The following is a 13,803-nucleotide window of genomic DNA, read 5'->3' as shown; positions in this document are numbered from 1 at the left end:
AGTCAACACAAGGTTTTCAACATGACTGCTGCAGAAAAAGCTTTCACCCAGTCCTGCAACAGGGAAAATCCGCAACACCAGATAAGCTAGCAATGGTGACACACTACAAAAATTTCCATTTCCTACAGCCAGGGAACTTAGAATTCCAAGATCAACATGATGATTCCTATACGTCAAATAAATCAATGCACTATAAATGTATTACAGTAAATTTCAGGAGGTGTCTTTCTCATTTCTGCATACAACAATAATATTGCAAAATATTTGATTACAGCTACAGCATAGACACCACCCAGATCGGAATGGATGCACGCCCAAAATGAAGGAACACTGGCTGTAAATCACCAGTAGGAGCACACAAGGGTACACCAGCTGAGCATAAACCCTGGCTGCATCTAAAATCCAGTTCTACACTGGCTCCACCTAGAAGCACTCTCACCTGGGTCCTATTATGTTAACTACCCAAGAGTATCACAAAAGGCAGCATGAATCATGCTACAAAGCATATGTACATCAACTTAGCCAAGCAACAGCATCTAGCTTAATGCTGAAAGGGACCTAGAGAGAGCATTTGGCCTCCAAGTATTATTTCCAGGTCCCAAAGGAAAAAGCTGATATTCCAGATTCTAATGCCTCGTACTAGTTTTTCATAGTAGTAAAATATATTTAAAAATAAGCAAAGTATTAAATTCACATGCTCAGTTTACAAAACTCAAGAGATAAATGAGAACTGGCCTACTCTTTCATTCTACCCAATTCTTCCCTTTGCCTAGCCTTCAGACCATTTACACACTTAGGCTTTGGTAAAAAGGAATTTAAATAGGCAATTAGATACCTAGGAACCTGAGCTGAAGTTTAAGGGGAGGGTACAAAAAAATAAAACAGGAAATGATCTGAAAGGCTATCTGCTATTTAGCAGTAAAACAAAAAGTATTAGGAAATCACGTCCAACTCTGTTCTCTCCTACCAGAATATACAGGATATGACCCTCTGAGCACAGACTATACCACGAGAGAAAAACTCAAAGGACAACTGATTCTGGGTCACTCAGTTCAGGAGAAAGAGTTACAAGGCCAAACCCTTTCTTAAAGTAATAGGACTTCAACAACAGTAACCTGAACATTAGAAAGATGCATATTTAATGGCTTTTCGGAACATGATGACTTCCATTAGCTCCCATTAACATTAGTAATGTCTGTGTGGTTCATCCCAAGAGGAGCAAGTTGAAACAGTCTTCGTATTTTGCACTAAAATTAAGACATTATCACTAACTCTAGTGTCTCTCATATTTAAAATCCTCAAATCCCAACAGTTAGCTTATAGGAAGACTTAAGCTTCAGCAAACACTCATGGGTGCTGAGGCATCTAAACCTACATGTTTTCTGACCAGAGTGTTTCTAACACTGTCTTTGAATACTGCTCTGAAGATTATACTACCCTCTTAAGTTGGGAGGATCAAATAGATCTAGAGTAACCTACTGTACTAGCGTTCTTAGAAATGTATTTTATGCAGACTATTCAAGAAACAGTTCTATTAACATAAAATAGCAGTGATTATGAAAATCATTTTCAATCAAATAAATTTTAAGAAGCTGATAAAATAAAATGTAAAATCATTTTCCTGTAAGATACTTTTTTTAAGTGTTTTTTTTGTTTTGTTTTGTTTTTTGACACAGAGAGAGAGATCACAAGTAGGCAGAGAGGCAGGCAGAGACAGAAGGGGAAGCACGCTCCGCGCTGAGCAGAGAGCCCGATGTGGGGCTCGATCCCAGGACCCCGAAAACATGACCTGAGCTAAAGGCAGAGGCCCAACCCACTGAGCCACCCAGGTGTCCCTGTAAGAAAAGATGCCCCTTTTTAAAAAAAATCCAAATTAGTCTTCCAAAAAGTTATGCTATATAAACTACATCTCCCTTCTAGTCAAAGACCTTAAAAACAGCACGTAATAACTTATATTTAAACTAAAATTATGGGCACCTGGGTAGCTCAGTTGGTTGAGCAACGGCCTTTGGCTCAGGTCATGCTCCTGCAGTCCCGAGACTGAGTCCCACATCGGGCTCCCTGGTCATCGGGGAGTCTGCTTCTCCCTCTGACCCTCTCCCCTCTCATGCTCGCTCTCTCTCTCTCTCAAGTAAATAAATAAAATCTTAAAAGAAAAAAAAACTAAAATTAAGGTGGAGGAATACAATTTTAAATAACAAACTGGTCAAACAAAAAATGTTCTGAAAATGTTTTTCCAAGTTACAAAATAGAGTAAAGGTTACCCAACATTTCTGAAGGCTTAACTACACAATCTAAATAAATAAAAAAATTTTAAAAATAATCTAAATTAGGCAAATTCTGTACAAATAGGCTTACTTACAAAATAGTTATCCATAAATATAAGTAAAAAAGAATAGATTACAACCTAAATATTTAAAAATGTTGATGTATAAGCCCACTGATCTAGACTAGGCATCGGTTAACTTTCCACAAAAAAGCCAGATAGTATCGGTATTAGGATTTGCAGTCTGTCACAGCTATTCAACTCTGCCATTGTGGCATAGAAGCAAACACACACAACAGCTAAACAAATGATCATGGGTGTGTTACAATAAAACAAAAGTGAGCTAAAGACTATAATTTGCTGACCACTGACGCAGACCTTAAATTTTGAAAGGAAAAATGCACCCAGCATCATCACCATTGCTTTAACTTAAAGACTGCTGAGCCAAAAGTAAAGACCACTATCTAGTATTTATGAAACACTAGCTTTACTAAATATTTTATGGATTTTAAAACTCAGTTCCCTATCTAATTTTTCACTAGAACCCCCAGCTTCAGAATGAGAACACCTCTTGAATTTGTGTGATAAAAACTTGCAGACTGTCAATCCAAAAGAAAATTTACTAGTAACAGAAGTTTCAATTGGAGCATTTAAAAAATATATACATATATATTTATAACATACATATAATTATTTAATATATAATTTTAAAGATCAGATTTCTTTGCCATATACCAAGTAAAATAATAAAACCATAAATCATAAAAATCACATTCCTCTGGCATTTTATTAATTGTAAGCATAATACAAAAGCTTTAAAAATATAGCCATCATCATTTATTATATTGGCTATAAAAAAAAAATTAACTCCCTACAGATCTAAAATATAATCTACTAATAACTGAAAGGTACTCAGTAACACTTAATACTGAAAATGCCTTAGAAAATTGCATCCTGGGGCGCCTGGGTGGCTCAGTGGGTTAAGCCGCTGCCTTCGGCTCACGTCATGATCTCAGGGTCCTGGGATTGAGTCCCGCATCGGGCTCTCTGCTCAGCAGGGAGCCTGCTTCCCTCTCTCTCTCTCTGCCTGCCTCTCTGCCTACTTGTGATCTCTGTCTGTCAAATAAATAAATAAAATCTTTAAAAAAAAAAAAATTGCATCCTGTAATTTTTTTTCTCAGAACTATTTTTGATAACTGAAACACAATTTGCCATGGGCCAAACACAGCTCTGGATTCTAGACATAAATTAGTGAAATTAACAAAACTTTTATTTACATATATAAATGTTCATGTATGTTTTTGCTAGCTTTCCTTATTTGCCAAGTATGTATTACTTTGTTAACAGAGATTTAAAAAAAATAATTGGGGATTATTTTTTAATGTTTAAAAAGTGCTGAAACAGGGCACCTGGGTGGCTCAGTTGGTTAAGCAACTGCCTTTGGCTCAGGTCATGATCCTGGAGTCCCGGGATCGAGTCCCACATCAGGCTCCCTGCTCAGCAGGGAGTCTGCTTCTCCCTCTGGCCCTCCCCGCCTCTCATGCTCTCTCTCTCATTCTCAATCTCTCAAATAAGTAATGAAATCTTTAAAAAAAAAAAAAAAATTGCTGAAACAGGAGTGCCTGGGTGGCTCAGTGGGTTAAAACCTCTGCCTTCAGCTCAGGTCATGATCCCAGGGTCCTGAGTTCGAGCCACACATTGGGATCTCTGCTCAGCAGGGAGCCTGCTCCCCTCTCTCTCTCTCCACCTACTTCTCTGCCTACTTGTGATCTCTGTCTGTCAAACAATAAATAAAATCTTAAAAAACAAAGAAGTGCTGGGGCATCTAGGTGGCTCAGTGAGGTAAGCCTCTACCTTTTTGACTCAGGTCATAATCTCAGTGTCCTGGGATAGAACCCCACATCGGGCTCTCTGCTCACTGCAGAGCCTGCTTCCCCCTTTCTCTCTGCCTGCCTCTCTGCCTACTTGTGATCTCCGTCTGTCAAATAAATAAAATTAAAAAAAAAAAAAGTGCTGAAACATTGGGACGCTTGGGTGGCTCGGTCAGTTAAGTGTCTATTTTTGGCTAAGCTCAAGTTCCCAGGGCCCTAGGATTGACTTCCACATTGAGCTCCTTGCTTAGTGGGGAGCCTGCTCCTCCCTCTGTCTGCTGCTCCCCCGCTTGTGCTCTGTCTCTCTCCGACAAATGAATGAAATCTTTAAAAAAAAAGTGCTGAGGGCGCCTGGGTGGCTCAGTGGGTTAAGCTGCTGCCTTCAGCTCAGGTCATGATCTCAGAGTCCTGGGATCGAGTCCCGCATCGGGCTCTCTGCTGAGCAGAGAGCCTGCTTCCCTCTCTCTCTCTCTGCCTGCCTCTCCATCTACTTGTGATTTCTCTCTGTCAAATAAATAAATAAAATCTTTAAAAAAAAAAAAAAAAAAAAAAAAGTGCTGACACACAAAACACTTGGCATGCTCAGTATTCAACCTCACAAACACTGGAAACAACTAGAAATTTTTAAAATAGTTTCTATTTTTAAAAAGCCAAGCTATTTCTATAATATCCCTCTTTATGACAGACCAAAAAATATTATATATCTTTATCATGAAAATATTACAATTTCAGTATTCAAATTTCAAGACTTACCGAAAAGGTCCTGTTCTGTTAGCAGATCGAGAATCCCCCCACATCTCTTTCTATGTTAAGAGAGCCCAGTAAGTAGATCCTTTTGCTACCAAACTCTGGTTATAGTAGTACCTGTATAAAATAAACCACAAAATATAAACACATTAGAACATGAAGAAAAAAACTAATTTCTTCCACCTTGCTTTATCAGGAACAAAAACAGGGATATTTTTGGAAGTCACTTTTAATTTTTTTTTTTTTTTTAAATTTTAGAAAGAGGGAGGGAGCGTGCATGTACTAGTGGGGAAAAGGAGAGAGGGAGAGGGAGTCTCAAGCAGACTCCACACTGAGCACAGAGCCTGACGCAGGGCTTGATCTCATGGCCCTGAGATCACAATCTGAGCCAAAACCAAAAGTCAGGTCACTTAATTGGCTATGCCACCCAGGCACCCCGGAAGTCACTTTTAAACATTTACTTACTAATTTATAACAAGAATAACAAGAAAAATACTTTTTTTTTTAAGGGAATGAGCAAGTGAGAGAGGTGGGGAGGGGCAGTGGGAGAAGAGGAGAATCTCAAGCAGGCTCAATGCCCAATGGTAGAGCCCAATGTGGGACTTGTTCTGACAATCCTGAGATCACAACCTGAGACAAAATCAAGAGCTGGACACTCAACCAACTGGGTCACCCAGGTGCCCCAAGAGAAATAAAATTTTTTTAAAAAAGATTTTAGTTATTTATTTGAGAGAGAGATCACAAGTAGGCAGAGAGGCAGGAAGAGAGAGACGGGGAAGCAGGCTCTCCACCAAGCAGAGAGCCCGATGCGGGGCTCGATCCCAGGACCCTGAGACCATGACCTGAGCCGAAGGCAGAGGCTTGACCCACTGAGCCACCCAGGCGCCCGGAGAAATACATTTTTAATTAAAAATTCAATTTAAACATTAAAATTAAATTTAAAACATTTTAAATTAAAAATGTATTTCTCTTGGGGTGTCTGGGTGGCTCAGTCAGTTAAGTGTCTGCCTTCAGCTCAGGTCATGATCCCAGAATCCTGGGACTGGTCTAGCTCCCCACTCCGCAGGGAGTCTGCTTCTCCCTCCACTTCTGCTCCTCTCTCCCACTCATGATCACTCTCTCTCTCAAATAAATGAAGTCTTTAAAAAAATGTGCACTCTGGGGCATCTTAAGTTTTTCTCAGTGTCATAAGAATGGTTTACGTTTTCTAAATATTTACTAATTTTTCTATCCTCCATTCACCTTCCTTTTTGGAAACAGCATCTTTAATATTAACACCATTCAGTCCATGGCTGATCCTACACAATCTTGCTTAGTCAATCAGAATAGTCTACCACTCTCATCACAGTAATTGCTCTAAAAATGGGCATGTACCAAGATGTACCATACTATGAGATAAACATTATTTAGAATTAAAACAAATCAAAACCTAGCAGGAAAAGCTCTTTATCTGCCTTTTTTTTTTTTAAGATTTTTTTTTTAAGATTTATTTATTTATTTGACAGACAGAGATCACAAGTAGGCAGAGAGGCAGACAGAGAGAGAGGAGGAAGCAGGCTCCCTGCTGAGCAGAGAGCCCGATGTGGGGCTCGATCCCAGGACTCTGGGATCAAGACCTGAGCCAAAAGCAGAGGCTTTAACCCACTGAGCCACCTATGCGCCCCTCTTTATCTGCTTCTTAACTGTCTGACTGTATCAGGAAGAGAACTATTAACAAAAAAAAGAGATTCCTCTTTATCAAAACTCTTATCTGCAAAGTCTGTTTCTCAAACATCTCTTCTCACCTTTATGCTAAGGGTTTTCCTCTCCTTTGGACTCTCAGGTCCCTAACCCTCTCCTTATTTGGTATGTCATATAAACCTCATGCTGCCGGACTGCCTTGGAAATGTCATGGTTGCATGGATTCCTCATACATAGATTCCCCATATGTATGACACTATATTTAATTTTCTCCTGCTAAAAGATAAATAAAATTAAAACTAAAAATGGGCATGTAACCCAAGTCAACCTGAGAAGTCATCTCCACAACCTTTGCTGCAGTTATTTAAAAAGATGGAAACTTTCACCACCGTGGATTTGGCAACCGCTTCTTAAATATGACACCAAAAGCACAAGGAAGAAATTAAGTAGACTTCACCAAAATCAAAAACTTTTGTGCAAACAAAGTACACTACCAAGAGAGTGAAAAGACAAACCACATTTCAGCAAAATGGCAGATGAGGAAGTTCCAAAGTCTCATTCTTCCACAGAAACATCAAAAAACAGCAGTAAATGTTTGAGCCAGCTCTGCTGGGGCTTAGAAAACAGCCAAAGGTGCATAACAATGAAGAGAATGTGCAATCAAGAATAAGCTATCTTTAAAATAACAGTCAAGTTTTGTGGTGGTTTCATTCACCCCTGTCCGACCCACCCTTGCACAGGCAGAGGTTTTATCTTGAGGAAATGGCAGCCTAGTTCCCAGCTCCCTCCTTCAAATCAGAGGGAAACCTCATTTGCAGATTACTGTGCACATCTCTTCTAATCTGTCTGGGAGATATCTGAAGGACTGATGTGAGGATTGGTGCTTGTCTCTGTTTCATCTAACTCAGAACCTGAGTGGTGGGTGGGGAGAGGGTAAGAAGCATTGCTAGTAAAAGCTACAAAGCAGACTCAGATATGGGGAAGTTGGGGTGAAAACACTTTGGGAAATTAGGACATTCCAAAGTAACAAACACAGGGGAAATTTTAGAAAACTACATGCATACTCAGGCAAGACACATGATGAGACAAGACCTGAGAAGACCTTAGGCTTTCACCTCAGGTTGATCCCAAGGCCTAGAGCAAGCCTAGCCAAATGTTGAAGGAATGCCCCAGCACAGAACCAATATGCAAAAACAAACAGAGGGGGTTATTCATTTTGCTCCTTTTCTCTTTGTTTTTGTTAGTGTTTTTTGTTCATTTTCATTTGTTTGAGCTTCTGGTATTCATGGAAAACATCAGATGAACATGAGTTAATGGAACAGACATCAGTGATCATGCATTGATAACAAAGAATAGTCTTTGCAAAACAGTTTAGAAAAAGCCTCAAAACAGACTATAGCCTTCAACAATCCCCCACCACCATATCAGCAAACCCCAACAAAAGGTACATCTGATTTCCAGAGTTACCATGATAGTCAAATGCCCAATTTTCATTAAGAAAAAAAAACACAAAGAAACAAAATAAACTTACAGAAACTATCTCTAATAAACCAGGTATCAGATTTACTAGACAAGGACTTTCTAACAATGGTAGAAATTATGCTTAAAGAACTAATGGAAATCAGGAAAACAATGCATAAGCAAAATGAGACAGAAATTTATACAGTGGAATAAAAAACCAGGAGCTGAAAAGTACAATAACTGAAAAGTTCACCAGAGTAGTTCAACAGATTAGAGTAGGCAGAAGAATCAGCAAACTCGGAGGAAGAGGATTGAAATTATGAAGTCTGAAGAGCAGAAAGAAAAAAGAATGAACAAAGATGAACAAAACCTATGGGGTTTGGAGATACTGTCAAACTGACAATGATTATGTAATAAATGATTCCCCAAGCAAAATGAGAAGGGAGTCCCAGAAGGAAAAGAATGGGCAGAAAGATTATTTGAAGAAATACTGGCCAAAGAAAAGAAAATTTCCCCCAATTTTATAAAAGATATGAACCTACAAATCTAGGAAGCTAAATGAAATACAATGAAATACCCGCCTGGGTAGCTCAACTGGTTGACCACTCCACTCTTGCTTTCAGCAAGAGTCATGATTTCATAGGTGGTGGGAGGGAGCCCCTCAACCCACTCCACGCTCAGTAGGGAGTCTGCTTGAGGATTCCCTTCCTCTGCCCCTCCCCCAACTTGTACACAATGCATGTGCTCAAGCTTTCTCTCTCTAAAATAAATCTTTTTTAAAAATAAATAAAGTACAAGTAAGATAAACTCACATCCAACACATTATGACTAAAGACAGACAATTTTCAAAAGCAACAAGAGAGAAGTGACAAGAGATCCTCAGTAAGATTATTAGTCATCATTAGAAACCCTGGAGGCCAGAAGGTACTGGATAATTTCTGAAAATAGGGGGGGAACTAAACTGCCAAACAAGAATTCTGTATCCAGGGGCACCTGGGTGGCTCAGTGGGTTAAAGCCTCTACTTTCAGCTCAGGTCATGATCCCAGGGTCCTGGGATGGAGCCCTGCATCGGGCTCTCTGCTCAGCAGGGAGCCTGCTTCCTTCTCTCTCTGCCTGCCTCTCTGCCTACTTGTAATCTCTCTGTCAAATAAATTTTTAAAAAATAAATTAATTAATTTTTAAAAAAGGAATTCTGTATCCAACAAAAGTGTCCTCCCCCCAAAAATGAGGAAGAAATTAAGACATTTCCAGGTAAACAAAATCTGAGGGAGTTTGTTATTGAACCCTGCAAGAAATGCTGAAGTTCCAATAAAATGACAAAGAGGCTAAACAGTAGCCAAAGCCATATGAAGAAATAAAGGTCTCTGGTAAAGATAAACATAGGGGCACTTATAAAAGCTAGTATTAATTGTAACTTTGGTTTGTAACTCCACTTTTTATTTTGCACATGATTTAAAAGACAGATAGATGCAAAGGCAGCTCTTTCTGCCTAGGGGTCCTATCTCCATGCTTTAATAAAAACACAGTTGTGTGGGTGCCTCAGTGGCTCAGTTGGTTAAGTGACTTCTTGGGCCCGGGTCATGATCCTGGAGTACCAGGACCCCACATGGGGCTCCCTGCTCAGCAGGGAATCTACTTTTCCCTCTGACCCTCCCCCACCATGCTCTCTCTCTCATTCTTTCTCTCAAATAAAGAAAATCTGTTTTTCTTTTTTTAATTTATTTATGACAGAGAGAGATAGCAAGAGAGGGAACACAAGCTCCAGGGGAGCTGGAGAGGGAGAAGCAGGCTCTCCGCTGAGCAGGGAGCCCATATGGGGCTTGATCCCAGGACACTGGGATCAGGATCTGAGCCAAAGGCAGATGCCCAACAACTGAGGCACCCCAATAAATAAAATCCTAAAGAAAAAAAAAAAAACAAAAACAAAGAAAAACCCTGTGTGCACCAAAAATAAATAATAAAAAACAGATGTATAAAGAACAGTTATTAATCTAAGTTACTGAGGACACAATTTATAAAGATGTTATCTATGACACTGAGAACAGAAAGAGAAGACGCTTTACAGAAGTGGAGTTTTTGTATGCTACTGAACTTCAGTTGATATAAATTCAAATTTAGTTGTTACAACTGTTGAATGTTAAATGTAATTCCCATGGTAACCACAAAGAACACACATGCAAGAAAATGCGAAGAGAATCAAAACATTTCACTGCAAAAACAAACAAAAAAACAACTGAACATAAAGAAGCCAACAATGGGAGAAACAAAGGACAAAAAAAGCCACGCCTGGGTGGCTCAGTTGGTTAAGCAGCTGCCTTCAGCTCAGGTCATGATCCCAGCGTCCTGGGATCAAGTCCCACATCCGGCTCCTTGCCCTCCGCAGGGAGCCTGCTTCTCCCTCTGACTCTGCCTTCCACTCTGTCTGCCTATGCTCGCTCTCGCTCACTCTCTCTCTGACAAATAAGTAAATAAAATCTTTAAAAAAAAAAAAAAAAGCTATAGGGCATATTGAAAACAAAAAGCAAAATGGCAGAAGTCCCTCCTTATCAGTAATTACTTTTAATCTAAAGTTTAAACTTTTCTAATCACAAGAAGAAATGGGTAGGATAAATGAAAAAACATGATCTAACTGCAGAGGATCTTTGAACAACACAAGTTTAAATCATGATGAGTTTTTTCACAGATTTTTCTTTTCAATTCACAGATTTTTTTCAAAAAATATAGTGGAAAATTACTGGAGATTTATGACAAAGCAGATGAACCATGTAACATAAAAATACTGAATAAAACTAAGAAAAAGGTGTATTTTATCATTTACTACCATAAAATACACACAGAACTATTATAAAAGGTTACAATTTGGGGTGCCTGGGTGGCTCAGTTGGTCAAGCATCTGGCTCTTGATTTTGGCTCAGGTCATCATCTCAGGTCCTGGGATGGAACCCTACGCTGGGCTCCCTGCTCAGCATGGAGTCTGCTTGTCCCCCTCTGCCCCTCCTTCCACTTGCATGAGGACTCTCCCTCTCTCTAAAGTAAATAGGTCTTTTATTAAAAAAGTTAAAATTTATCAAAACTTACAGGGTGCCTGGGTGGCTCAGTCAGTTAATCGACTGCCTTCAGTTCAGGTCATGATCCCAGAATCCCGGGATCGAGTCCTGCATCGGGCTCCCAGCTCCACTGGGAGTCTGCTTCTCCCTCACCTTCTCCTTGCTCATGCTCTCTCTCACAGTCTCTCTCTCAAATAAATAAACAAAATCTTTGAAAAAAACGAAAACAAAACACTTACAAACTCACAGACCATAAGTGGTACCATTTGCAGTTGAGAAAGATGTAAACAAAGGTAAAGATATAGTGTGAAATCATAATTGCACGATATTAACTGTAGTACATACTGTACTACTGTAATAATTCCGCAGTCACCTCCTGCTGCTACTGCGGTGTGCTCAAGTGTTGCAAGTATCCTCTTAGAAAAAAAAAAAAATGACACTAATCATCCCTGCAGAGGCAGTTAGTCTTTCTGGCAAATTGCATTATCACAGTAAAAAGTGATTTCTCCTGGTTCTCCTATTATTTTTCATGTTTAATGCAACACCATAAACCTTGAATAACACCATGGGACCCATACAAAGTGCCATCATTGATGCTGAAAGTCTTCCCAAGAAGCAGAGTAGTCATGAAACTACAAGAAACAGTCGAATTGGTTGATATGTACCATAGAGGTTTGCAATTGCAGTTGTCTGCTGTTTCAAGATCAATGAATCCAGTGTAAAGACCATGGGAAGAAAAAAAGAAAAAGAAAATTCATGAAGCCATCACTGCAGCTATGCCAGCAGGCACGAAAACCTTGTAATTTTTATAAGATATCTTTTTATCTCATATTGAAAATGCAGCTTATTGCAGCTTTTATGTGGGTGCAGGATTGCTGTAAGAAAAGGCATAATCAGGGGCGCCTGGGTGGCTCAGGGTCCTGGGATCAAGCTCTCTGCTCAGCAGGGTGCCTGCTTCCTCCTCTCTCTCTCTCTCTCTCTGCCTGCCTCTCTGCCTACTTGTGATCTCTTTTAAAAAAAAAAAAAAAATCTAAAAAAAAAAAAAAAAAGAAAGAAAGGCATACTTACAGGTTCTAATATGACTTGAGAAAAAGCAAAGTCATATTATATGACAACTTAATGCAGATAAAGGTGAAGGAGCTAAATCTAGAGATTTTAATGCCAGCAAAGGATGGTTTGATAATTTTAGAAAGAGGTCTGACTTTAAAAAAATGTCAAGATAACAGGAGAGGCAGCTTCTGCCCACCAAGAAGCAGCAGCTGAGTTCTCAGGGCCACTGATAAAAATCACTGAGGAAAAAGGCTATCTGGTTTCTAATACAGACAAATATGCCCTACTCTGGGGGCAAAAAAAAGGCCACAAAGGACATCTATTAATAAGGAAGAGAGGGGCACCTGGATGGCTCAGTGGGTTAAAGCCTCTGCCTTCAGCTCAGGTCGTGATCCCAGGGTCCTGGGATCAAGCCCCGCATCAGGCTCTCTGCTCAGCAGGAAGCCTGCTTCCTCCTCCCTCTCTGCCTGCCTCTCTGCCTACTTGTGATTTCCGTCTGTCAAATAAATAAATAAAATCTTTAAAAAATAATAAGAAAGAGAACAGACCACCAAGATACAAGGCAAGAAGATATAGGCTAAGTCTACCATTCTTAGGTTCACGATCCATAAGCTGCTAATCCCCAAGCCTTGAAGGGAAAAGATAAACAGCTGCAAGTCTTTTGGCTATACAAGAAGGCCTGAACAAGACCCTCTTTCTGGACTGGTTCCACTGATGCTGTGACTCTTCCTGATTTAGGAAGTACTCTGCTGGTAAGAACTGTCTTTTTAAAGTTCTTTCCATACTGAACAAAGGCCTTGACCCCACAGAACCCCAGGAGTTCAACACTGAAGTTGTCATAGTGGTCCACTTGCCCCCAAACATATCTCTGATTCAGCTTCTAGATCAGGAGATCATAAGGACTTTGAAAGTTTCTTATACATGGTACTGTGTGGAAAAGACTGTCAACGCAATGAAAGAGAACTCTGATAGAACATCATGAAAGTCTGGGGAAAAAAAATTTTTTTTTAAGATTTTATTTATTTGACAGAGAAAGAGAGGAAGAGAGGGAATACAAGCAGGGGAAGCAGGAGAGGGAGAAGCAAGCTTCCTGCTGAGCAGGGATCCCAGTGTGGGGCCCAATCCCAGGACCCTGGGATCATGACCTGAGCCAAAGGCAGACACCGAACAACTGAGGTACCCAGGCGCCCCTGGAAGGATTTCTTTTTAAAGATTTTATTTATTTAGTTGAGACAGAGTTTGTGTGAGTGAGGAGAGGAGCAGAGGGGAAAGGAGAGGGAGAGAGAGCATCTGAAGCAGTCACTGCACTGAGCGCAGAGCCCAACATGGGCTCGATCTCACAACCACAAAATCATGACCTGAGCTGAAACCAAGAATCAGACACTCAACCAACTTAGCCACCAATGCACCCCAAAAGTCTGGAAGGATTACACCACTGAACATGCCACTGTTGTAGGAAAAGCCATGAAAGCCATTATGCCTGAAACAGTAAGTTCCTGCTGGAGAAAACTGTGTCCAGAAAGTATGATGACTTCACAGATTTACAACAGAGGAAACCAAGGAAATCATGAAAGAGTGGATACAAAAAGGTGGTGGAGAAGGATTTCAAAATAGGGATCTTGGAGAAATTCAAGAGCTAACACACACCCCCAAGAAAAATTAAAAGAGGCTGACTTGACG

The 13,803-nt window shown here is 40.0% G+C and overlaps 1 protein-coding gene across 2 annotated transcripts in view; it reads right to left on the bottom strand.

Moving 5' to 3' along the window:
* RBM6 (RNA binding motif protein 6) overlaps nucleotides 1-13,803 on the bottom strand; it is a 106,297-nt gene that overhangs the window by 72,558 nt on the left and 19,936 nt on the right. Inside the window, exon 2 of one of the 2 annotated variants that reach the window (XM_059389767.1) lies at nucleotides 4,891-5,001. In XM_059389767.1, coding sequence (XP_059245750.1) covers nucleotides 4,891-4,934 — 44 coding nt within the window. In that variant the 5' untranslated portion in view covers nucleotides 4,935-5,001. Of the gene's footprint in view, nucleotides 1-4,890; nucleotides 5,002-13,803 lie in introns of those variants that run through there. The other variant, XM_059389770.1, reaches the window with a different exon arrangement.

The sequence above is a fragment of the Mustela nigripes genome, chromosome 2 (assembly GCF_022355385.1).
Source record: "Mustela nigripes isolate SB6536 chromosome 2, MUSNIG.SB6536, whole genome shotgun sequence".
NCBI classification, from domain to species: domain Eukaryota; kingdom Metazoa; phylum Chordata; class Mammalia; order Carnivora; family Mustelidae; genus Mustela; species Mustela nigripes.
The sequence above is the reverse complement of the archived record's forward strand: the minus strand, read 5'-3'. Positions and strand labels throughout refer to the sequence as shown.